Below are 25,785 nucleotides of genomic sequence, written 5' to 3'. Positions count from 1 at the left end.
TCCTGTCGCTGAAAAACACCCCCACAGCATGCTGCCACCACTATGCTTCACCGTAGGGATGGTGCCAGGTTTCCTCCAGACGTGAAGCTTGGCGTTCAGGCCAAAGAGATGAATCTTGGTTTCATCAGAACGGAGATTTTTGTTTCTCATGGTCTGAGAGTCTTTAGGTGCCTTTTGGCACAACTCCAAGCAGGCTGTCATGTCTTTTACTGGCCACTCTACCATAAAGGCCTGATGGGTGGAGTGCTGCAGAGATGGGGAAGTTGTCCTTCTGGAAGGTTAACTATCTCCACAGAGGAAGGCTAGAGCGCTGTCAGAGTGACCATCCGGTTCTTGGTCCCCTCCCTGACCAAGGCCCTTCTCCCCCCGATTGCCGTTTGGCCAGCTCTAGAAAGATTCTTGGTGGTTCCAAACTTCCATTTAAGAAATGGAGGCCACTGTGTTCTTGGGGACATTCTATGCTGCAGAAATTTGGTACCCTTCCTCGACACAATCCTGTCTCGGAGCTCTACGAACAACTCCGTCGACCTAATGGCTTAGTTTTTGCTCTGACATGCACTGTCAACTGTGGGACCTTATGTAGACGGGTGTGTGCCTTTCCAACTCATGTCCAATTAATAGAATTTACCACAGGTGAACTCCAATCAAATTATTGATCATCCTTGATGTTTCTATGGAAACAAGATGCACCATTTATCCCTTCGAGAATAAGGCTGTAACAAACAATTTTGGAAAAAGTCAAAGGGTCTGAATACTTTCCAAAGGCACTGTACCAAACCTCAAAGTGCCTTATGGCTATTACTGTATAATTGGTTACAATTGTATTTTTTTTACTGCTCTAATTACATGTATTATTGTTATATCCGTGGTATGCTGATATACCACAGCTGTCAGCCAATCAGTAGTCAGGGCTCGAACCACCCAGTTTATAAATGTATTTAGGTCACTGAAAAACACAGCCAACTGCTCCATTGCCTTCAGAAATAAAAAGACAGCCATGTATGGTCAAAAGTGACTTTTAATTTGTGCCAATATTCGTTGCGACTTTTACAGTGATAAACAAACCTGCATGAATTTGGATGAACAAGTAAACGGTCATGTAGCCCATCTGACCGTTCAACAGCTTCAGAACAGCACTTCAACATGAATTCACTAAAGCCATGTGTGCAATTTCATTCAAATTACATTTGAACAAAATTGACCTGTGTGTGTGTGTAAATACATAGAACCACAGGTTTTCCTGTACAAGGCAGACAGTAGAATAGGCATCAGACCTGTAAGAGAAACCGTGACAGAAGTTTGAACAAGAACTCTGGACAATTTGCTTAACGTACCAAATTTTGTCCAACATCGAGAATTTAAAAAAAAATTACATAAAATGAGAAGTAGGCAGAGCTGTCATAAGGTCACTTGTCATTCTATCAGATGGAGTACCACACACAAACAGGCATACTTTAGCTGTTGAGAAAGTTTAAAATAAAAAATCACTCAAAACTGGCACTGAAGTTCTAACTGACTTGTAACGACTACAGATACAAAAATTATATCTTGTTCTCCATTTCATGACATTAAGAATGCCCATTTTCTGGACATATTCACTGAATTTAGTCTTAATAATGACGCCAGGGTTTGAGTGAACTGTTTGCATCCCGTGTGGATTTTAGTTTCCATAGAAATGTTCAAGTCCCAAACTTCATGCAACACTAGATCATGTACCCCAACAATTAATTAATATGACTCACAATTTAGTCCAGCATAACCTTCAATTAAAATGAAACGTTCACAGTAAAACGTTTTTTTTATTTTATTTTTTTTCCTTTTTTAATATATATTTTATTAATTTTTTTAAACAAAGGCTTCACCAAAATGTTTTGGTTGAGTCAGACTTGGAACAAACCAGGCGTGCATGCAGTTTTTACCAGACAATGAACACGGTGCAAAAGCAACAACTTCATATGAATCCATTTTTTTAAAAATTATTATTATTATTTTTTTTAAACCTCATCGATCACGCATCAGAACTTTGCCATTGACACCGGATGGAGTGAGGGACAACTTAAACCTCATGCCCTTTAGCCAGCAGGCCTGTGACTACAGCACTACAGATGCCAGGGGCTTGGATCAGGTACATAAAGTGCGTCTGTCAAAAGAAACGTACAAAAATTAAAAAAGAGGGGGTATCAAAACAATGGACTCAGGGAGGTAGGAGAAGAGGACGGGACGAAATTCCTGGACTCACAGATGAACAGGTGGAGATTCTTCTTTTAAAAACGAGAAAAGGACAGCGGAGTTCTGAGAAAGAGAGAGAGAAGGTCCTCAACCCAGGATGAGGCTGGACTTGCCCCCTGGGGGGTTCCTGCGGCCTGACGTCATCCCTGCGGCGGGCTGGGAGGCCTCTGCGGCGGGCTGGGGCACCTCGTTCCTCTGCTCTGGGGCAGGAACGACCTCAACAGCATTATCTTAACATGGGAAAGGAGACAGGATAACATGCTTGCGACTCAAGCATTTATAATGTAATACTGCCACTTGAAGCTTTTAAACATCTGTTAATAACAAAAATCAATATACACAAACACTATAAATGTTCAACATTGCAACACTACATACCATACTAAAAATAATGTTTTTCCCTATAATTTAACAAGCATTATTGTGAATAAAATGAACCTTCTTAGAAGTTTACAGACATTAATATGTAGTCTTAATATGGACAACTTGTTTAACAGCGGAAGTTAGCAAGAATCATTAAAATTATCCTCACCAGCATTTCCCATGTCATTGTCTCCATTCTAAGAGGAGATGAAGGGAAAAGGGGTAAGTGATTAGAAAACGCAACAGAAAGGAGTAAGCCAAATACATGAAAGTGAAAATCATCAACAAGGAATGCCCATTGTTAACTTTGAGGAAATGTCAACATGAGAAATTCCAGATTCACCACCCCCACACACAAACACAGCATTGAGTCATCTCACCCCAGCGTTGGAGTCCTCGTGGTTGTTGGAGGAAGACTGGGCAGCACATCTCCTCAGTGGGGCTGAGGGCTCGCCACACAGTACTCCGGTGGGCTTCCCACCTGTAGACACACAGAATTGACACGGTTTGATTCTCATTCCCTGGGAATTGTCTGGCTAATCATCAAGTGAGAGAGGGCTTACATTCTAATTTATGAACATCTCATACCAGAAGTGATAACGTTTTAGATGCTTGATAGAGTTTTAAGCAGCCAAACACCTCATCTAATCAAGTAGAAAAACTAAAACTGCTTAGCTTGGCCATTTCATGGATTGACCCTACCGCTCATGATTTTAATTATTGCTAAATCACAAGGGGTTGCAAGTTACGACCTCGAAACAAAAGTTGAGGAAGAGAGATTTCACAACCAAAGACAAGGAACACTCCAATTCAACACCCTGCCTGGGGACAAGCCAAAAACCACTCAGTCTCCCCACCTGACCTTTCAGACAGCATGCAGAACTCCCCTACTCAAGTACATTGGATTTATCATATACTGAACAAAAATATAAAACTTCAAAAATATTTTACCGAGTTATGAACTCTAAGGAAATCCATCAATTGAAATAAATTCATTAGGCCTTAATCTATGGATTTCACATGACTGGGAATACAGAGAGGAGTGTTGGTCACAGATATCTTTGTTTTTAAAAAAGGTTTGGGGCGTGGATCAGAAAAACAGTCAGTATCTGGTGCGACCACCATTTGCCTCATGCAGCACGACAGTCGCATAGTGTTGACCAGGCTGTTGATTGTGACCTGACACGGGAGCATTCACTGCAGGCAATGCAGAGATCCTCGTGAATATTCCAGCATGGCTCAGACTCAGCCCTGCTGGGATTCAGTGTAGGAAGGAAGATCAATAGTGGAAGAGCTAATATAATGACTACGGATTGGAGGAGTTAAATTGGCCATTTCCTACACATGGTGACAGCTTTTCTTCTAATATCTGTGAAGCAAACATGAATCACCGCATCATACATGAACACGATCTGCCCTCTTGTGGAGGAAGTTGCAACTTGCATCACACATATATTATCTCCAGGTTCGATGAAGTTGAATTTAAGACCTTTTTAAAATGCCACTTGGAATGAAATTTAATATCAATTGTGAGGTCTGCAGAGACCTGCTGATATTCCACTCCAGAAATGAGCCCGTTGGCAAAAAGTAGTATATTTAGGGCTGGCTCTTAAAGTGGAACTGACAGTGTTAACTAATTTGCAAGTGTGAAACAGACAACCATAATTTAAGTAAAAAATATCAAATACCCAGTTCATGCTACAAAACTAACCTGAGGTATTAAAAATAGGTTATATTTTACCCCCCAAAAAAATCCATGACGCAAAGTGAGGCATTGTTGACAATAGATGGATGCAGTTGAATGCATGGTTAATATAATTCACCAATAGATTTCTTGGTAGTCCAACAAATTGCCATCAGGTTGTAAATACCAGCTGGCCTGGTACCTTCCTTGTTTCAGTGACTCAATATTTTGGACAATGTAACTAATACTGGGAATGTTAATACAAATCAAACTAGCAAGGGCAATGATCAAGTCAGTCATATCCATCAAATGTATTGATAAAGCCCTTTTTACATCAGCAGATGTCACAAAGTGCTATACAGAAACTCAGCCTAAAGCCCAACAGCAAGCAATGCAGAAGCACAGTGGCTAGGAAAACCTCCCAAGAAGGCAGGAACCGAGGAAGAAACCTAGAGAGGAACCAGGCTCTGAGGGGTGGCCAGTCCTCTTCTGGCTGTGCCGGGTGGAGATTATAACAGTGCATGGGCAAGATGTTCAAACATGCATAGATGACCAGCAGGGTCAAATAATAATCACAGTGGTTGTAGAGGGTGCAACAGGTGGCTAACATGAGGACCAGACAGCACACGTTTAATCTGTGAGCGTTGCAATATAAAATGTACATGTATTTCAATCATTTCATCCAAACTGCTCAAGCGCATCAGACTCCAGCATAGCCAGGTGCTAATATAGAACTTGGTTCTATTTTAGCCGTAGACGCGCTGCATGTCCCGCCTCTCCCATCTACTCATTGGTTATTACGAGCATTTACCCACATGGGTCATTGAAAGATGGTGGTCCACACTCCAGTCGGTGATGGTAATGCACCTTAAAGTTGGTTGCCAACCACAGTCAAAATTCTATAAAGATTATTATTTTTTTTTTTCAATCAAAACATATGCATTTCAGGTAAAATAACCCATGTTCATCCCCCAGGACAAATTAGCAAGAAAGTCCAGGGAAGCAAACTAGTGAGGGCCCAAAAACAATACTTTTTTTTTTTTGCCGAAAGGTGACTAGTTTGCATCCCTGAGCAACAGCTAGCTAAATGTTTAAATTTGCTTTTCAACCTGTCCCAAAATCAATATACTTGGTTTTGGTATTTTAACCTGGGTGTCATGAACGCATTTGGTAGGGATAGACAAATCAACATGCACGTGCGGAGCCGGTTTGGTCATCCAGACAGAAAGTCAGGCAACCAGTAGGCCTAGACTACATTAAAAAATTAAAACGAAATGCGAAAGTTCGTTCCAAAATGAAACACAGTTGTCAAAAACTAGCAGTTTCATGCGACAGATGAAAATATCTGTTCAAAATTTTGAAATGGGGTATATCTAATATGCAACTAGCATTGGTTGGTAATATGACTAGGATTGTGCCTTTGGCTAGAGGACAATGAAAGAAAGTTGACAAAATAATTGCCTCCAAAGATATGGTCTGATTTTGGCAAGGCTACTTTGGAACAAGGCAAGACGCGTAGTAAAAAACTGTTCAGGTTTGCAACAATTAAGTTTTCAAAATGCATACTGCCTCCAGCTCATTGCAAAGTGGTGTGACACACTGAAGCCTGCCTTCTGTTGCCTTCGCATTCAATTTTTTATATATATTTTTTTATTTTAAATGCTGTAGCAGCAGCTTTCGCGCTGCCTGACAGATTCTCCGCTCAAAGAATCTGCATGCTTTGTGCGTGTGATAAAGACACATAACGAAAACGCATCCGCCAATTTAATTCCACTAAATTATGCAAATGAACCTAGACTGATAAGCATGACAAGTCAAATGTATTTACAGGGACTGGTATATTTTTTCTTCTCCCATACTATTGGCCTGTGCTAATTTTTTACATTATTGTCTACATTCCTTTCTGCCACATTTATTATTAGACAACTTAATACATACTTTTAAATTGTATTATGTGAGCTAAACAAGTAAAATGCAGAATATTTATATTTTATTAATAATGTTACCATCCTCATGACTCAGCTATTTCAGCCACACCGGTTGGGGACGTGTGTATGTATATAAAAGACACACACACACACACACACACACACACACACACACACGCGCCACCACCGAAAAATATTGGCAGTAGAATGGCCTTACAGAAGAGCTCAGTGAATTACGTGGCACCTTTCCAACAAGTCAGTTCATCAAATTTCACCCTGGTCAACTGTAAGTGCTGTTATTGTGAAGTGGAAACGTCTAGGAGCAACAGCGGCTCAGCCGCAAAGTGGTAGGCCACACAAGCTCACAGATCCAGACTTCTGAAGGGCATACAAATCTGTCCTCAGTTGCTTCACTAGTGTTCCAAACTGCCTCTGGAAGCAACGTCAGCACAAGAACTGTTCCTTGGGGGCTTCGTGAAATGGGTTCCCATGGCCAAGCAGCCGCACACAAGTCAAAGATCACCATGTGCAATACCAAGCGTCTGCTGGAGTGGTGTAAAGCTCGCCGCCATCGGACTCTGGAGCAGTGGAAACACGTTCTCTGGAGTGATAAATCAAGCTTAACCTTCTTCCTGCAATAAAAGTACACTACATGACCAAAAGTATGTGGACACCTGCTCGTCAAATAGCTTTTTCCTAAGCTTCACCAAACCCAGACGAATCTGGGTTTGGCAGATGCCAGGAGAACGCTACCTGCCCGAATGCATAGTGCCAACTGTAAAGTTTGGTGGAGAAGGAATAATGGTGTGGGGCTGTTTTTCATGGTTCGGGCTAGGCCCCTTAGTTCCAGTGAAGAGAAATCTTACTGCTACAGCATACAATGACATTCTAGAAGATTCTGTGCTTCCAACTTTGTGGCCACAGTTTGCGGAAGGTCTTTCCCTGTTCCAGCATGACAATGCGCCCATGCACAAAGCAAGGTCCATACAGAACGAGATCGGTGTGGAAGAACTTGACTGGCCTGCACAGAGCCCTGACCCCAACCCCATCAAACATCTTTAGGATGAATTGGAATGCTGACTGTGAGCCGACCTCACTAATGCTTTTGGCTGAATGGAAGCAAGTCCCTGAAGCAATGTCCCAACATCTAGTGGAAAGCCTTCCCAGCAAAAGGGGGGGGACCAACTCCACATTAATGCCAATGACATAGGAAAAAGCTGTTCAACGAGCAGGTGTCCACATACTTTTGGTCATGTAGTGTACTTTCATTGCAGGAAGAAGGTTAATGCGCATCACTGTTTTTAGAACAAATACTGGTTTTAGAATCCCCCCCAAAAATGTTTGTGTGTGCATGTATGCATGTATATAATTAGCATTCTTGGAGATTAGACTACACATCTATCTATCTATAATGTTGTGTAGTCTAATCTCCATGAATGCAAATTTACTTCAGTAAGAAAAGGGCAATGTCGGTGTTGGTTTACCTGCCCAGCTCTAACTAGGGTTGTCTATCAAATTGTAAAGGGCTTTCAGCATGCTTATGAGAAGGGCACTCAACATGTACGGGACTGACACAAATGAGTGATAATTGTTTGAAAGAAATGGATAAGACTGTGGGAGGTACTGTTAGATTGCAGTGCAGCCTTTGATATGATTGACCATAACCTGATGGGGGGGATAATTGTTTTAAATAAAAGTACACTTTGCTCAAAAGTTTGGGGTCACTTAGAAATGTCCTTGTTTCTGAAAGAAAAGCAAATTAAAAAATAAATCAGTAATTTTTTTGTCCATTTAAAATAACATTGAATTGATCAGAAATACATTGTTAATGTTGTAAATGAATATTGTTGCTGGAAACGGGGTTTAAAAATATTTTTAATGGAATATCTACAGAGGCCCATTATCAGCAACCATCACTCCTGTGATCCAATGGCACGTTGTTAGCTAATCCAAGTTTATAATTTTAAAAGGCTAATTGATCATTAGAAAACCCTTTTGCAATTATGTTAGCACAGCTGAAAACTGTTGTTCTGACTAAAGAAGCAATAAAACTGACCTTTAGACTAGTTGAGTATCTGGAGCATCAGCATTTGTGGGTTCGATTGCAGGCTCAAAATGCAAGAAAGCATTCAGTATTATATAGAGCAATTTTTTTGATTGGAACTGTTCCATCTCACATTGCTCAAATGTACAGCAAACCTGGTTTCAAAAAAACATAAAGCAACGCCTCATGGCACATCGCCTCTCCCATATTTTACCTAGATAGTATGTATTGATATGAACGCTATGCGTGCCTTTTTAAAAATATTGATGAAGTTCTGTCCATGAGCTGTTCTTGTCTATTAATGTTCTGTATTATGTCATATTTCATGTGGACCCAGGATGAGTAGCTGCTGATTTTGCAACAGCCAATGGGGATCCTAATAAAATACCAACAAACAAAAAAACGTATAGTAAATCTTGCTCTCTCCTCTGGCAACGGCCCGACTCGCACACGTGGTTGGATAGCTTTAACATTTTAAAAATGCGCCTACAGTATGATTTGATGTTAAAATAGTAATAACTGCAACAATTACGCAACGGCACTATAACGGAAACACTTTAGTCATCTCAGTTGCATTTAAGACCTTTGAATTTAAGAAACTGAGATAAATGAATTGAAGATTTAAAGACTAAGGACCCGCACTGAGGAGTTTTGATAAATTACATAGCCTACATACAGCTAGAGGCACAGTATAAGTATTATACAAGAGGCTGTGGTAGGGTGATGGGTTACCAGGTGGGTTGTTCCTCCGATGAGCGTGTGGGTCATCTGGTTCAGCGAAGATGTTGGAGGCCATCTTGTTTTTGCGACTGGGGGGCTTTTCCTCATCATTGCCAAAAGAGATGTTGGAGGCTCCTCCAGGGGGGCGCAGGACCCTAAGGGACAAAGCAATGAGAAAAGTATTGAGTAAAATAAATAACTAGCCTAACTTGTACACTTCTTACTGGTATAGCCTTAAACTAGGATTTGTATCCCCTAAGTAAGAGTTCCTACTGAAGAAGAAAAATAAACAAAATAAATACACACATCTGTCTGAAATTTTGTACAGGACAAAGGGCATCATCCCCAGGCTATTTTGGGAGGAAGTCAGTGTCTGGTGCACAACACCACATTAAAGCCTTCCTGAGTACTGTCATTATGGTGGTCTGGTTAGCTGACACATTGACTAGAGCTAATCTATGCTGACACACAAAATGCTTTGAATTCTTGTTAGAGATGGGCTCCTGCTGGCTCCACTATCTCTTCCTGCAGTGAGTGAACCCACCTTTAAGCCGAGGACTTAGAAGAGGATGAAAAATGGGTGTGACAAAACCATGGAGACCAAATGTGAGGATTTTTAAAGCATGAAAGAATCTTTGAAATGGAAGCTTCTCTGCATTTTGAGATAATGATTAAAAAAAACAAAACCTTCTGCTAAGATGAACAATTAAAAATATTTTTTTGATTTACATGCCTTGTGCTTGCATAAATGTAAACCAGGTGCAAGCTCACTTGATCGATTTTCACGATAACAGACATTTTTGGTTCCTCATCCCACTTGCCCCAGAGGCACACTACAACCAGCGGGTCATAAAATATCCAGATGTCATTGTAGCCAGTTGTCTCTGTATGTGGGGCAGCTGCTTCGGCCTGATATCAACCTTAATCAACCCGGCTAAACCAACCAGATGTCAAATAATTGAAGTCTGACTAGCATAGTTTTGCAAGTCAGTAACTAGTTAGCCGAATAGATGGTTAGTGAATATTTAATTTGAGCAAATCTGGTTATGGAAGAGGGCTGCATGGTCGTGGTTGGCAAAGTGGATACTAGTAACGTTAGTCGGATGAAAAAAAAATATAAAAAAATATCACCTTCCACAGGGGGCCCCACCCAACCATAAAATGAACTCTTATTGATTTGCTAGCCAACGACAAGTTTCATGCTAGCAGTCTGGCTCTAGTGTCATGCACCCTGCATTGATAAAAGAACAAGCGAATGTTGATTCCTTTTAAGGCAAGCAATCAGTGAGAACCATTAGCATTAGCTTGCTTTTACACACCTACGAGCACGTCGTTAGCTAGCTACATTCACTAGCTAAATGCTAGCAAGCTAACGTTAGTTAGCCTGTTCCACATACAAAGAGGCAAATGTCAACGGTGGTTGTGGCCACAGTTGCATTTAACGTGAAATACATCCTCTCACAAATTATTTAAAAAGCCATTAATACTAACAGGTTAAGAAAAGACTGTATATTGTTTGACAGCTAGCTATAGTTCACTAGCTAGTTAAAGGTTAGCTAGCTAACTTAGCTGTCTAGAAGAGGGCTGCATCATTTGACATTTGGCTGAAAATGCAAGGCTCTTGACATGTCATGATGCTTACCTGGAGCTGCTTTTTGCTCCGGCTTCCATGCCTGAATATATAGTTGTCGTCGTCATTTTGTGAGAGGCTGGTATGAGTTAATAAGCTATTGCAAATAACACGACGATTTTAGACCAATATTTCACCACCTCAGACTCGTTTTACTCCACCCGGTACAAGCAAAATGATCAATCGGCCTTTCAAAAGAAAACGTGAAGAGGGCGTTTCCATGGTTGAATTGCCACCCACAAAAGGACGATTCGTTCTTCTGATTGGTTCCTGACTCATAAATCATGCATTTGATTGGAGAATCGGTGTACGAGATGCGCGCTCAAGGAAAAGCAAACCGTCCTTAGCAACAACAAAAAATAATCCATGTCTGAATCTAGAGATTTTATAACCCTCCTTTCTGTACACTCAAACATTTTGAGATAAATCCTTTCCTGACAAATACTTGTGTTTTTACCCCCCCATACAGAATCAATCAGTTGATGCAATAGAGAACAATAATGAAACATCTGACTATATGATTCAGAGAGGTCACCTAGAATGCATTTACACAGGCAGCCCAATTCTAATCTACACTGCTCAAAAAAATAAAGGGAACACTTAACAACACAATGTAACTCCAAGTCAATCACACTTCTGTGAAATCAAACTGTCCACTTAGGAAGCAACACTGATTGACAAATTTCACATGCTGTTGTGCAAATGGAATAGACAACAGGTGGAAATTATAGGCAATTAGCAAGACACCCCCAGTAAAGGAGTGGTTTCGCAGGTGGTAACCACAGACCACTTCTCAGTTCCTATGCTTCCTGGCTGATGTTTTGGTCACTTTTGAATGCTGGCGGTGCTTTCACTCTAGTGGTAGCATGAGACGGAGTCTACAACCCACACAAGTGGCTCAGGTAGTGCAGCTCATCCAGGATGGCACATCAATGCGAGCTGTGGCAAGAAGGTTTGCTGTGTCTGTCAGTGTAGTGTCCAGAGCATGGAGGCGCTACCAGGAGACAGGCCAGTACATCAGGAGACGTGGAGGAGGCCAACAACCCAGCAGCAGGACCGCTACCTTCACCTTTGAGCAAGGAGGAGCAGGAGAAGCACTGCCAGAGCCCTGCAAAATGACCTCCAGCAGGCCACAAATGTGCATGTGTCTGCTCAAACGGTCAGAAACAGACTCCATGAGGGTGGTATGAGGGCCCGACGTCCACAGGTGGGGGTTGTGCTTACAGCCCAACACCGTGCAGGACGTTTGGCATTTGCTAGAGAACACCAAGATTGGCAAATTCGCCACTGGCGCCCTGTGCTCTTCACAGATGAAAGCAAGTTCACACTGAGCACGTGACAGACGTGACAGAGTCTGGAGACGCCGTGGAGAACGTTCTGCTGCCTGCAACATCCTCCAGCATGACCGGTTTGGCGGTGGGTCAGTCATGGTGTGGGGTGGCATTTCTTTGGGGGGGCCGCACAGCCCTCCATGTGCTCGCCAGAGGTAGCCTGACTGCTATTAGGTACCGAGATGAGATCCTCAGACCCCTTGTGAGACCATATGCTGGTGCGGTTGGCCCTGGGTTCCTCCTAATGCAAGACAATGCTAGACCTCATGTGGCTGGAGTGTGTCAGCAGTTCCTGCAAGAGGAAGGCATTGATGCTATGGACTGGCCCGCCCGTTCCCCAGACCTGAATCCAATTGAGCACATCTGGGACATCATGTCTCGCTCCATCCACCAACGCCACGTTGCACCACAGACTGTCCAGGAGTTGGCTGATGCTTTAGTCCAGGTCTGGGAGGAGATCCCTCAGGAGACCATCCGCCACCTCCAGACCTCCATGGGTTGATAAATTGGATTTCCATTGATTATTTTTGTGTGATTTTGTTGTCAGCACATTCAACTATGTAAAGAAAAAAAGTATTTAATAAGATTATTTCTTTCATTCAGATCTAGGATGTGTTGTTTAAGTGTTCCCTTTATTTTTTTGAGCAGTATATATTCCACTAATTGGTTTTTGACCAATCATATCAGATCTTTTTCAGAACTGATCTGATTGGTCAAAAGACCAATTAGCAAAAAATATTTATCAGAATTGGGCTTCCTGTGTAAACAGATGGTTGATAATCATCATTATGTCGCAACTTGGATTTGAACCTTTATTTAACGCTTATTCATCAAACTTCCCCTTTTCTTTTTATGTCTGATGGTCCAGCACCATCCTCAAGACAATTGCTTTAATTTTTGGAAAAGGCTTCAAATCCAAGTTAAAATCCAGGTCAGGTGACATGATGAACCAAAACACAGGGCCCTAACTACCTTTTACAGTCTGTGTGAGATTGACACAGGCATATCAATAAAATAGCACTTTTCCTAACAAAATTTCTTTACTGCCCATCATCAAGAGTACATGACAGGATAAATTCAATAAGCCTAGTGTACATACATCTTTGAATGTCAGGATTGCTGTAAGTGATGGCATCATCAATCTCCTCTCTACCATCTGAACATGCACAGAGGCCTACAGTGCCTTCAGAAAGTATTCAGACCCCTTGACCTTTTCCACATTTTGTTACATTACAGCCTTATTCTAAAATGGATTAAATAAAACTATTTCCTAAGCAATTTACACACAATACCCCATAATGACAAACAAAATCTGGTTAAGACATTTTTGCACATTTATTAAAAATAAAAACCAGAAATACCTCTTTGTAATCAGACCCTTTACTATGAGACTCAAAATTGAGCTCAGCTGCAATCTATTTCCATTGACCATCCTTGAGCTGTTTCTACAACTTGATTGGAGTCCACCTGGGGTAAATTCAACTGATTGGACATGATTTGGAAAGGCACACACCTGTCTATATGAGGTCCCACAGTTGACAATGCATGTCAGAGCAAAAACCAAGCCATGAGGTCAAAGGAATTGTCCGTAAAGCTCAGAGACAGGATTGTGTCGAGGCACAGATCTGGGGAAGGGTACCAAAATATTTTGGCAGCATTGAAGGTCCCCAAGAACACAGTGGCCTCCATTCTTAAATGAAAGAAGTTTGGAACCACCAAGACTCTTCCTAGAGCTGGTTGCCTGTCCAAACTGAGCAATTGGGGGAGAAGGGCCTTGGTCAGGGAGGTGACCAAGAATTCGATGGTCACTCTGATAGAGCTCTAGAGTACCTCTGTGGAGATAAGAGAACGTTCCAGGACAACCATCTCTGCAGCACTCCACCAATCAGGCAGTTATGGCAGAATGCCAGACGGAAGCCACTCCTCAGTAAAAGGCACATGACAGTCCGCTTGGAGTTTGCCCAAAAGGCACCTGAAGACTCTGACCATGAGAAATGATTCTCTGGTCAGATGAAACCAAGATTGAACTCTTTGACCCAAATGCCATGCGTCATGTCTGGAGGAAACCTAGCACCATCCCTGCGGTGAAGCATGGTGGTGGCAGCATCATGCTGTAGTGATGTTTTTCAGCAGCCGGGACTAGGAGACGAGTCAGGATCGAGGCAAAGATGAACGGAGAAAAGTGCAGAGAGAACCTGTTCAGGACCGCAGACTGGGGCGAAGGTTCATCTTCCAACAGGAAAACGACCCTAAGCACACAGCCAAGACCAAGCAGGAGTGGCTTCAGGACAAGTCTCAATGTCCTTGAGGGGCCCAGCCAGAACCCAGACTTGAACCCAATCGAACATCTCTGGAGAGACCTGAAAATAGCTGTGCAGCAATGCTCCCCATCCAACCAGACAGAGCTTGAGAGGATCTGCAGACAATGGGAGAAACTCCCCAAATACAGGTGCCAAGCTTGTAGCGTCATGCCCAAGAAGAGTCGAGGCTGTAATTGCTGCTTCAACAAAGTAAAGGATCTGAATACCTATGTAAATGTAATAATTATATATATTTTTTATAAACTTGCAAAAATGTCAAACTGTTTTTGCGTCGTCATTATGGGGTGGTGTGTAGCTTGAGGGGGGGAAATAATTTTATACATTTTAGAATAAGGCAAACAAAATGTGGATAAAGGTAAGGGGTCTGAACTTTCCCGAAGGCACTGTATATCTATGACAGACATATTTAAAAAAGAATCTATTTATTTAACAATAACATGTGAGTCAATTTAAATGCAGGCTTATTGGAGAACATCAATACAAGTTGCATCGCATACAACTTCTACAATTATTAAAGAAATAATCCATCTCTGAAAACAGTCTGACCAGCAATTGTCAAAACAGGTGAATTAGATGTAAAGAACTTACACACACACCTTCCAAATGACATTGTCCAGAATTGTAGGCTTTGATTGCTGGATTAGTTCAATACATGAAACAGGTTCTGACAGTAGGTACCCTCACTCAGATGTTTATGTACAGAATAAATTCAATAATATACAACAGTATGTTACGTGAATATCAGAGTGAATGTAGAACTATGTATGCTGAATCCCAAATTGACCCAACTCCTGTAGACCTGAAAGGATTGGAAGTATGGCTATAACACAGCAAGTCATTACCATATTGGTCAAACCTATCCAATCTTTTCAGATTGGCATTAAGTGCCTAGGGATAGGTGTTAGAAGTCGACTTGGAATTCAAAAGCAGAGTTTCAGAAAATACATTATTAGGGAACGTCGAGGCGAGCTGACAGGGGAGGTAGGGGTGTTGGTGGGGAACATAGGCCCCTAGTGAAAAAAACCTCCCGTTTGCTGCTGGAACACATCGATTGTGTCTTCATCTTCCATTTCCAACTGACAAAACAAAAGTCATAGTCAAGATCAGTTATAGCATCAGCAATTTATACGTTTTTTTCTACCCGTGTAAACATTCTTCATGGGCAGGATAAAACATGTTTTTCAAATATATTTTGGGGGGGTATTTTGAACTTTTCAGGTTCATATCAGAATGTTAAATGGAGAGCCAGATGAGAGGATTACAGGAGAGAAAGTAAGGGATTGAACCTCTGCCTGGAGGCAGACCCCGGCACAGGATAAAACCCATTTGCCAATGAACAGTCAAGAGGATTTGATCCAACAATAACAAACCTTATCGACCAACTTACTTGTGCTGGTGTGTCTGTCTCGTTGATGGGTTGACCATCGAACCTGAACCGGATTTGCCTAATCGTCAGGCCCTGTGGAAAGGCATCACAAGACACTTACATTTGAACTGCAAATACACAATACTTCAATCATGGGAACTTGTGCATTGTAATAAAGCCCTCAGTCTGAGTGCATGTGTACAGGACTTGCTTTCTTAGCGAGTACCACTTCCTCCCGATTCGGCTCATACCTTGCGCAAACTCCGGACCTCTGCCTTGTTAGCACACGTGACCGCCCTCCTGAAGCGTCTTACCAGTCGGCGCCACATGAAAAGCTAGCTACTCACTAGCGCAAGTGGGGATACTTCAGGCTGAGGAGTAAGTTTCACACATCCCCATGTGCAACACATGCATGTTTGTCAGTCAATGGATGTTGCTGGTGCCTTACCTGTCTTTCGCAATATGCTTTCATGAGTTTGCTGAGAGGTGTGTGCCTTTTGATCTTGAACTGCACCACTGAGCCGTCTTGTCCTGCCACCTTCAAGTTGATGTGGTCATTGTTCTCCGTCTTTACTCCTTCCTAAAAACAAATAAAACAGATTCCATGATTAGAGAATGGAATGGATATTTGGTACATTCTCTAGTAACTAAACTATCACTCACATCTAAACTAAGTTTAAAATCACGGATTATGATATTTGGATAGACGCCAGGACGCCTCACGACGCCAGGACAGCGGAGTCAATCACCACCTTCCGGAGACACCTGAAACCCCACCTCTTCAAGGAATACCTAGGATAGGATAAAGTAATCCTTCTAACCCCCCTTAAAAGATTTAGATGCACTATTGTAAAGTGGTTGTTCCACTGGATATTATAAGGTGAATGCACCAATTTGTAAGTCGCTCTGGATAAGAGCGTCTGCTAAACGACTTAAATGTAAATGTGAAGTGCAATGGTCTGCACGGAATACTCCCGATTCATAACAATTACAACAAGCTAATTGATCATGTTAGCATGCTAACAACTGTTTGTAGCTAGCTGCCATACTGGGCCCTCGACGTTAGCTAGCTAGCCATCTAGGTTGCATCCGCGCATCATGACAATGAATATTGAATATGAATATTACATTTAAATTAGAAAATTAAACTGATTTTATTGACTGACAAAAGATGAATAAATCACAAAAGGCACAATGTTACTGATATTATTCGCTAGCTAGCTACACGCTAGCAGTTAGCCTAGGCAAGCGGTCCAGACCGATTCTGAAATATTTCCTAGTAAATCAACCGGTTAAGTAAATTAGCTGCTCTAAACCTCAAACCTTTTCAGAATATCATACAGACCAACATAACGAGAATACAACTTCACTGTAAATATTGCAAATAAAATACGTTTCATTGCTCACCTTGGGTTTTTCGTCTGCCATGGCTGCTACACTTTAGCGACTCTGCGCTTTCTCCACGACGCTTGGGCAGGAGCGCGACTTCCATCTGCGCCAGTTTGGAGAGCAGTCTGTGCTGCGCTTTTTCCATGACGATACATTTCTGAGCACTCACAGTGTGTGTGCACAGTGTTACATTTCTGAGCATTCACAGTGTGTGTACCCAGTGTTGCTTGTTGGTGTGAAACTAAACTTAAAAATACAAAGTAAAATTACATTTTCCAGGAGGGTTGATTATTTATAGGTGTTTCATCGCCGGAAATCAAAGTCTGAATGGGCGCAAGTGGGTTAGGGCAGGCATATGAACATACCACATACAGCATGTGGCAATTCTTTAAAATTAAGACTTTAATTCTTCATGCGGTGAAACAGTTCTTCGAAAATACATATACAGTACTTCTGTTCAATCTCATTAAATAACCACACATTAATGCACATTAATTAATTTGCCAATCTCTAAAATGGACAATAAATAGAGCAACAATTGATATTAAAGTTTGGAAGAGTCCTCCTCCCATTATAACACTGGTACTAATAACAGAAAGTGGCTTCAGAACGCAGACAGACAGAATACAGACATAGTCAGACACTCCTGTTACATACAAGTACATTGCAAGGGACACCCATAAGCCCTATTTTGAGTTACCGATTCATGTCCTATTGTACCACTGCAGGCAAAGCACCTTCACCATAGGCTGTTTGAATGGGGATGCAAGGTTTAAGACGTCGCAGATAGAAATGTAATGTATAGAGCTGACAAGCTTCCCTATTCAAACAAGCTTCCCTGTTCTACTCAATACAGGTCTATCTGAAAGTGCTATGATATTTCCCCCTCCTGGATAAGTCCCAGGTTTCTACAAACTAATATTAAATTGCTACCAAGCCATTCAAAGTCAAGTATGCAGGGAAGAATTCAGCAGTAAACTCATCTCAAAACAGAAGACAGAGCTTGCTTAGCTAACACCATCTCTGGAAACCAATACTTTCATGACAAGCACCTAAAAATAAATAAATAAATACTTAAGGATTCACAGTCACACATCTTGGCAGGCCACCACCTCCCATAACTGAAACATGTCAAAATAGCACTAATAGAAATATATAGGTAGAAATAGAAAATTCCCACCTGACCAGATAAATAGCACTCTGCTCCCAAAATACAAAGAATTATTTTGAATATATTCAAAGTTCTTCTCAACAACATTATGCAAGTGTTCAGCATTTAGCTGTCTGTACTGTCAGTTATCTGCACCATCATTTTCTACTGAGGTATTGTATTGGAATAAAGTGAAAGGGGGCAGGAGGAAAAGAGATACATGTATACCGTATGCTACTAGTCTTGGGCTTCTTTTCCATTAACTGTGACAATCGGGAGATTGTCCCTGTCCAATTACTGGTAGTTCATTGTGACAGTCTTGTGTAAGTGCCCGATATATATCATGTGATAACTTCCACTCTTATCACATGCTAGGCTGGCTCTTCTTGACCGTTCAAAGTTAAATTTCAAAGTGTATATGACTGCTCTAAAACCAAAGTCTGTACGGCATTTCTAAAGTGCAGCAATTCTGTAACAATTCCAGTCAGAGAAGATTGGGTTTGAAGTATAAATAAATAAACATGACACCTAACAGAAGGACAATGTAGCAAATGGCATAATGATAATATCGCTTAATAACTTACTAGTATATGAAACATTCGCAAATACATTGATTCTCCCCCAAATACAGTCCCCACCAGGTGTCGCTGTATTGTCCCTGGCACCATTTGGGGTTAGGGGTGCTATAGAGCCCCCCATATCTCTGCTGGGGGGAACTGGTCCACCTCCCCAGTCTCTGTGCACTGCTGCTCTCCCAGTGTGAACGTCAGCTTGTATCTCATCCGGACCTTATCCTGCGAGAGAGAGACAGACACACACAGGCACAGAGTAAGCATGCCAGTTTAGCCTGCTGGTTAGCATTGTAGCATCATTTTGACTTCAAACTAAAGCACACAAATGATCCAGGTGATATGAGACATGGGTAGGTGATGTAAGGAAGACCAAGTAACAACTAAAGGATGGAATAATGAATCCGGAACCTTAGCAGGGATCACACAGACAAAAAAACATGTATGCACTCACTGTATCATAACACATCTGCTAAGTGGAATATCTTATTACACCATAATAACCACATTTTCAACTCATGAAAATATCAGATGAATAACTCTCATTGACTACACTAGGAGGACTCTCACCATCAGTGGGTTGGCCAGCAGCATGACTTGAGTGATGGCGGCGGGGGGAAAGATGGGGTTAAAGGGCGCCAGGTCAGTTCCCGAGGGCGGTTGTAGTCTCACCTTCATCGACTGGCAAGGGGGAAGGAATGAACGGGGGGGTTATCAGGGACAGTTTGAAGACAGGCTATGGTTCATATATATTAACTCACAAATATTATTGTTTGAGCAAACTTCACTGCCTGTCTGAAGCAGTACCTCATTGAACATATCTCACTTGTCAGGAGAGTGAGGATTCAAGTAGGCTAAAAGAATGATACTCATGAGTTCTTTTAATCAACTACGGCAGGGTTCCCCAACTGGCAGCGTTGGTTTTAATTGGCCCTACAGGTTCTGAGCAAACTTTTTTCTCTCCATTGTTGGACATAAAATACTGTCAAAACACCAGGAAATCAGCTCCAAGTGATTTTAATGTTGGGAATCTGTTCCTCATTATTCCCATTATTCCTCATTATTCCCACACATAAGAGAGATATATGTATCATAAACAAATGTAAGCAAGGTTTTAAAATATTATATCTTCTTGCAGTCAATTTGCAGTCTACAAATTATTTGTAATTATGTTCTGACTCTGACCATCCGCTCAAGAAAAATAATTAGCCCACGGCTGAATCTAGTTGATTATCCCTGTACTACAGTGTAAGTACAGACTACAGTGTAATTTAATAGGTTGTAACAGCGCGGGTGTCCACTGTCCAAGTCAGCCTTACCTTGGGTACAGCAGCCTGTAGGACTATGTTCCTGACGGGAAGAGGTGCCGTGTTCAACATGGACACCACCATCACCAGCACGTCCGGCCGGCCCTGCGGACAGTCGGTGGCAAAGTGCAGGAGAACGCGGACCCCGTCTTTATCATAGGCCGTCACAGGACACAGCTTGCCTTAAACATCACAGAATGACAGCGAGAGGAAGAAAACACTCAGTATCTGCACTTCCAGCCACTGTACTGAGCCATCTGTGTTGACCAGACTACAATACCCAGAAACTCCTGAAGGCAGGCTAAGGACTTCCTGGGACTCACTTGGCTTGATGGCTTCTAGGGGGACGTGGATGTTACTTAGGGAGATCTCAGGGAACTTGGCTGGGCTGGCCTGCCCCAGCGGGAGAATCAGGATGGGGGACAGGGAGCGGAGAAGGGGGCTGTCATCAGCCTGGGTCTTAGGGGACAAGGTAGGGGCTGCAGCAGCAGCAGCAGCCGGTAGGATGCCCAGAGGGAGAGGGCTGGATCTGGAGGCGGGGATACCAATTCTCGGGGAGGCAGTGGCACCCATAGCCTCACCCATCCCAAACAGGTCGCCAGTGTTGATCACACCAGACATGCTATAGTAGATGACAGATGGATGTACATTAAACCTGTACTCTGTACCGCCCATCCCTACTGCATACACTCAAAAGAATAGATCAAGCAATAACGACAATTGGTGGCATTTAAATGTTACTTCAGTTATCCACTTTCAAGCCTCCACAGTTACATGGTGTGGTACATGCTAGCTAGCATCTAGCCTTCACAGTTACATGGTGTGGTACATGCTAGCTAGCATCTAGCCTTCACAGGAACATAAAGTATGATTGGTAGTGGAGATGAACACCTCTTGGGGCTACCCAAATCCAACATGGCCAGGTCCTGCAGACTGTGGTTCAGGGAGGCGGAGACTGCCTGGGCAGCAGCACTGGGGTAGGGGAAGGAGGCCGCCACTGAGGATTGTGGGTAACTGACAGGGGCGGCTGTCTTAGAAACAGGCTCTGTATTCTCTGTCGTAGAAGCTGCAGAGAATACAGTAGCTGGGATGGCGCTGCCAAACAGGTCCAAAACTGGGTTGGGAGCCTGGAAGAGAAAGGGTTTACATCACATTAAACAAGGTGTGTCAAGCTGATATTGTTAAGATCAATATTTCCAGGAGGATAAATATTTCTACAAGATAAATGCTTCTGAAAGTATTGACTGGTTAGGACACTTGAAAATGGCCATTTACTTGCAAAAATGTCTTCCACAGATTATTCAAGTCATCTTTTGCAGGAACTGGGTCATTTAGTCCTGAAACAAACAAACAAACAGTCAATATATCAGTCAATTTATTCTCCTATTCTATCAAGAAAACCCACATTTCCCGGAAGAGGGAGAGACTTTGGCAATATATGTGGGGATTAGGTGAGTCTACTATGTGAATTCAATGTCAAAAACATGAATCACAAAGACATACAGAAGACTAATGCTTTCTTCCCTGTAGCTCAGTTGGTAGAGCGTGGTGTTTGCAACACCAGGGTTGTGGGTTCGATTCCCACGGGGGGCCAGCAAAAAAAATTATGAAATTGTATGAAATGTATGCATTCACTACTGTAAGTCGCTCTGGATAAGAGCGTCTGCTAAATGACTAAAATGTAAATGTAAAATGTTATCAGATCTAAGACATAAAGGTGCTGATACAGGATGTGCTGTACCTAGAGAGAGGAGCTCCTTGTCCAGTAGAGACAGTGCAGCAGAGGGTTTGCTGGGCCTGGGGTCCTCCATGGCAGGGCAGGCCTGAAGATCCTGGAGGGGGGCAGACCCGTACAGCAGGTCGGCTGGGATGAAGTCTGGGTGCTGGGCTAGAGGAGGATGCTCTGGTGGGGAGGGGATCTGGAGGTCCAGACCAGCCAGGTCTATCAGGATCTCAGACTGGTTGCTGTCTTTGGTACCTGGTCAGGGATGGAAAGAGATTGAGTTTCACTTATTTGTTGCTGCTATCATGATTTGGGAAGTTCACAAGATTAGGGTGAAACAGTCCAAGATGGTAAATACAATAAGACACCGATGTGATCTCAGATGAAGGGGGGGCTTATACTTTTGTAAAGAATCCCCAGACCTGGGCCCCAGAAAGGAAAAGCTGGATAATCCCTGGTAGAAAATAACATCTGTGAACCCTCATGTTCTTACATTGTGTAGTAGTTGACAGTCCAAGTGGCTCCATCTCTCCATTGACAGTCTGTCCTTCCACAATCCTCTTATAGGAGTTGATGACGCGGGACAGGTCATCGCTGGCCTGCAATATGTCACCTGGGGGTCACGAGAGGTCAAAGGTCACAATGAAGGATCATCCAACCAATCAATATGACCAATGGGAGGGATATGACTATTTTGGCCAATAAGATGGCAGGCCTCAGGGAGTGTTGGTTACCTAAGCTGCTGTCATTGTCCTCTGTCTCTGTGGCCAGCTTGAACACAGTCCCCCTCAACTTGTCACAGTCACCATAAAGCTCCTGAAATGAAAAAAACAACACCAACAATAATATTATGTGATGACAACACATTTCATATATGCTTCCAAAGTGTATTAATGTGCTTTTAACAACAAAATATTGTTAAGCAAACTTTCATTGTCCTGGAAGCGATTTCCTTTTATTTTCCACAAAGTTAATCTATAAAAAGTGTCTATCTCCAATTTTTTGAAGGGAAAAGTCTACAATAGTGATAGTGAAGTAAGATGTGGACCAACTTTGATAAGCTCCTTGTCTCCGTCCGTTGATTGGTCCCTGCTGAAGTGGCTGAGCATCTCGTTGAGCAGTTTAACACTGTTGTTTACCTCCTCCAGGGTGCCGCTGCGCTTCGACGCTCTCTGCAGCCTCACCTCATCCTGAAACACAGCACACACCTGCCTTAAACCCACTGGGACAGTGACTGCCGGATTCAATCAGTTGTCGTCATTATGGTTGTCATCAACATCATTATGTTTGTGTAGCAGCTCTGTTTACACAACGACTGCCTACGTCACTGGATGCGTGTCTGTATGATGATGCATGTAGGCTAACCTCTTTGACCATGTTTTTGATGAGGCGGTTGGCCTCCTGTAGATCCTCAGGCTTTTTGCTCTTCAGAAGCTCGGCCAGTCGCTACAGAGAGAGAGAATAATAAGTCAGTCTCTAGTACTCTAGTCTGTTTCCCACAGTAGGGTCCAGTCACAGCAGCCAATCCCTGTGACAGATCCCAGGGCTTGAGAAAACATCTGATCATAGATCAAGTTGAAGCTCAGAAAAGCAAACATGCCAGGACCAATGAGAGAGGGTGAGATAGACAGGAGGGTTTTACAGTGTAATTGTTATTGTAATGACATAGTCATAAACGATCTAGCCTATGCTATTTGCATCCCAAAGACAGAAATCAAACATTTTTTGAAAGAACACAATTAACACTTTCTCCACATAGTCTGTTTCCATCGTCCGTATACAAAGATCTTCCATCAAACATCATAAGAAGGAAGCATCTCACCTTGCTCTTCTCCTCGTTCTCAAACACAGGGTTCTTGGGCCGGGAGGGGGGCGACGGCATCAGTGTCTTATCCAGAGGAACATCAGGGTCAACAGTGACAATACCTGAAAAAAGGCAATAGTTAGAAGTGCCATGGCGACTTTACAGTACAGGCTAAAAACCAATGAAAACCTGAAATAGGGTAATTTTAAAATGCTGAAATCCTACCTTGTTTCTTCAGCATTTGATAAGCTTCACTGATCTTCGCCTCATCGGGTAAAGAGCGCGTCCAGCTGAAGAGCATATCTACCACTCTCTTCTTCACCACCTCCGACACTCTGTCACCTAGATACTGGAACAGGGTTCAGCTGGATGGATTCCATTTTAACAAAGCAACACATTACATACAGAACTATGGGATTAAGGACCAATACAAAACAGTTGATATTATCTACTTACTTTAGGTGACACCACTTTGATGAGTTCATTTAGAAACCTAAATTTCCCAACTTCATTGTGGAACCTTTTCCCGCAGTTCTTCATGCAAGCCTCTAAAACCTGCAACAGTGAGTAGTCAATGTTAACGCTCCAAGAATTATAGGCCTAGAGATAAATGACAAATACTCAATGTAAGAGTGGGATGTTACACACCATCAAAGCCTGTATCGCCTCCCATTCTTGTGGGGACTGGATTTTATGGGCTAACAATCTCACAGCAATCTGTGGGCTGAAATTAAAATCATATAATACCAGAACAAATCTCAAACAATTCAAGGATTCAACAGTTCCAAATGAGCCTGATTTGAGGTTATGCTGTTGACAACAATAAAAAGTTACAACCATTACAACTTCAGAAAACCTTATTGATTACAATGAGATTAATACCTTAACACTGCAGAAATGAGTTCAGCTTCTGAAATATGATCCAGGGGACCTGCTGTAACGTTACTTGAAGAGCATAGAAAAAGCAGCCATACCCTTCCAATTCCTTATTGATTTGGTCACAGAATCCTGTAATGTAGTCCCAGTCTTCCTGCCTGTTGGATGGGTTGGTGGCTTTGTCTGTAAGGGGGGGGGGGGGGTCACATGAATATCTATCTCTGACTGAGTTTTCAAAGGCTCCTTTAGAAAAACTGCTGATGGCTGACATCTGAATGTGATAAAAGCCAAACATGTCATGAAAGTTACAGCACATTTGTCTTGACGCAAGTACAGCAAGATTTAGTCGAATGCAGCCAGCCCTTGTAGTAAGCTAGTCACACTTTGGAAGCTAAGTAGGCAGTTAGCTAGTCACAGATTTGTGTAGCCTGCTGCTGGTGGATTTGTAAACAACTACAGTAGTTGCTAAGCTATCTAGCTAGCAAACTAACTCCAACAATCTTGACAACTAGCAAAAAATAGAAGCTTAGTTAGCTAGCTACCTAACAAGAGTAAATAAATTGTCGTATTCATTGGGCATTGTGAACATGAACTGTTGTTGCCAAAACATTTTGATAACTAGCTAACGTTAGCTCATTGCAAGCCACCTCTCTTGACCCAAACATTGACTCAAAACACGAATAAATGAACATAGCCATTGTTGCCATTTGTATAAAATTTACATTCTAGCTGGCACTGGTGATGTAGTTGTGAATTGCCAAATTGTTGAACATTAAAACGATGCATAAAGAAGTACGTATAATTTAATTTCCAAGCATGTAACTCACTGAGCCACGTCTCCAGCGACTCCCCTTCCGTATCCGCCATATTCACTGCGGAGACACCAATGGGCATATTCGATTATGCTGAGCCGCGGGGCACCGGTCGTGAACGGGAAAAAGTGGCGAGGGAGGAGCGCATTCTCAAATCGAACAATAATCTGCTGCGATCGGTCATGTTGTCTACGTCATGGTGCATACAACATCTATTTTTCATACAATATGTTAGCATTTTCAAACGAGTTATCATTGGTAAGACAGATAAAACGCTTTTATCGAAAGCAATCACTTTTGCATGTGAAAACAGAATCCGACTCACACACAAAAATGTCACTTTTATTTTGAACCCATTTAGCTGGGGAAAGGGGCACCTGTCTCAAGCCCAGGAGGCAGCCCGATGTTATGATAATTTGTCGGTACAGATGGTTTGTTTAGCCTACATAGCAGGTTAGGATAATTAATTTAGCATGTTAGAAAAATGTACATATCAGGTTAGGTGAATTAATGTAGCAGGTTAATAGAACTAAGGTAGC

At 42.3% G+C, this 25,785-nt stretch overlaps 3 protein-coding genes across 5 annotated transcripts; all 3 read right to left on the bottom strand.

Moving 5' to 3' along the window:
• Positions 1–1,000: 1,000 nt before the first annotated feature.
• LOC106564668 (jupiter microtubule associated homolog 1) lies at positions 1,001–11,388 on the bottom strand. The gene is made up of 5 exons (XM_014130880.3): positions 10,611–11,388; positions 8,981–9,123; positions 2,973–3,073; positions 2,762–2,789; positions 1,001–2,459 (listed from the first exon to the last, which is right to left on the bottom strand). Exons 1-5 carry the CDS (start codon positions 10,664–10,666, stop codon positions 2,317–2,319), a joined length of 471 nt encoding a protein of 156 aa, XP_013986355.1. The 5' UTR covers positions 10,667–11,388; the 3' UTR covers positions 1,001–2,316.
• A 3,267-nt stretch (positions 11,389–14,655) lies between these two features.
• LOC106564670 (small ubiquitin-related modifier 2) lies at positions 14,656–17,310 on the bottom strand. Its single transcript, XM_014130886.3, has 4 exons — positions 17,024–17,310; positions 16,065–16,196; positions 15,638–15,709; positions 14,656–15,326 (listed from the first exon to the last, which is right to left on the bottom strand). The coding sequence occupies exons 1-4, from the start codon at positions 17,042–17,044 to the stop codon at positions 15,261–15,263; spliced, it is 291 nt and encodes a 96-aa protein (XP_013986361.1). The 5' UTR covers positions 17,045–17,310; the 3' UTR covers positions 14,656–15,260.
• Positions 17,311–17,383: 73 nt separating this feature from the next.
• Positions 17,384–25,356, bottom strand: LOC106564669 (ADP-ribosylation factor-binding protein GGA3). 3 transcript variants are annotated; one of them, XM_014130884.3, is made up of 17 exons: positions 25,262–25,356; positions 24,441–24,617; positions 24,207–24,282; positions 24,015–24,113; positions 23,784–23,907; positions 23,577–23,680; positions 23,120–23,200; positions 22,807–22,944; positions 22,489–22,570; positions 22,248–22,367; positions 21,773–22,009; positions 21,307–21,368; positions 20,923–21,158; positions 20,355–20,653; positions 20,044–20,213; positions 19,295–19,405; positions 17,384–18,949 (listed from the first exon to the last, which is right to left on the bottom strand). In XM_014130884.3, exons 3-17 carry the CDS (start codon positions 24,207–24,209, stop codon positions 18,839–18,841), a joined length of 1,977 nt encoding a protein of 658 aa, XP_013986359.1. In that variant the 5' UTR covers positions 24,210–24,282; positions 24,441–24,617; positions 25,262–25,356; the 3' UTR covers positions 17,384–18,838. The 3 variants fall into 3 exon arrangements, with proteins under 3 accessions (XP_013986359.1, XP_013986360.1, XP_013986356.1); XM_014130885.3 differs by having other exon boundaries at positions 23,784–23,923; positions 24,533–24,617; XM_014130881.3 differs by having other exon boundaries at positions 24,533–24,617.
• Positions 25,357–25,785: the final 429 nt, after the last annotated feature.

This window comes from Salmo salar, chromosome 12 (assembly GCF_965601325.2).
Source record: "Salmo salar chromosome 12, fSalSal1, whole genome shotgun sequence".
NCBI lineage: Eukaryota > Metazoa > Chordata > Actinopteri > Salmoniformes > Salmonidae > Salmo > Salmo salar.
This window is presented reverse-complemented; position numbering and strand designations above follow the sequence as displayed.

Bases quoted from the DNA above. Each gene is read 5' to 3' on its own strand.
- LOC106564668 (XM_014130880.3), bottom strand. From the start codon at position 10,666: ATGACGACGACAACTATATATTCAGGCATGGAAGCCGGAGCAAAAAGC. The intron at 3,074-8,980 runs GTAACCCATCAC...GTGTGTCTACAG, and splicing joins TCGGAGGAACAACCCACCTG to GTGGGAAGCCCACCGGAGTA. The intron at 2,460-2,761 runs GTGAGGATAATT...TCCCATGTTAAG, and splicing joins CAATGACATGGGAAATGCTG to ATAATGCTGTTGAGGTCGTT.
- LOC106564670 (XM_014130886.3), bottom strand. From the start codon at position 17,044: ATGGCAGACGAAAAACCCAAG. The intron at 16,197-17,023 runs GTGAGCAATGAA...ATTTGTTTTTAG, and splicing joins TGGCAGACGAAAAACCCAAG to GAAGGAGTAAAGACGGAGAA. The intron at 15,327-15,637 runs GTAAGTTGGTCG...TTGTTTTGTCAG, and splicing joins AGACAGACACACCAGCACAA to TTGGAAATGGAAGATGAAGA.
- LOC106564669 (XM_014130881.3), bottom strand. From the start codon at position 25,328: ATGCCCATTGGTGTCTCCGCAGTGAATATGGCGGATACGGAAGGGGAG. The intron at 22,945-23,119 runs GTTAGCCTACAT...GCTGTGTTTCAG, and splicing joins TCAAAAACATGGTCAAAGAG to GATGAGGTGAGGCTGCAGAG. The intron at 20,214-20,354 runs GTGAGTCCCAGG...GTGATGTTTAAG, and splicing joins CCTAGAAGCCATCAAGCCAA to GCAAGCTGTGTCCTGTGACG.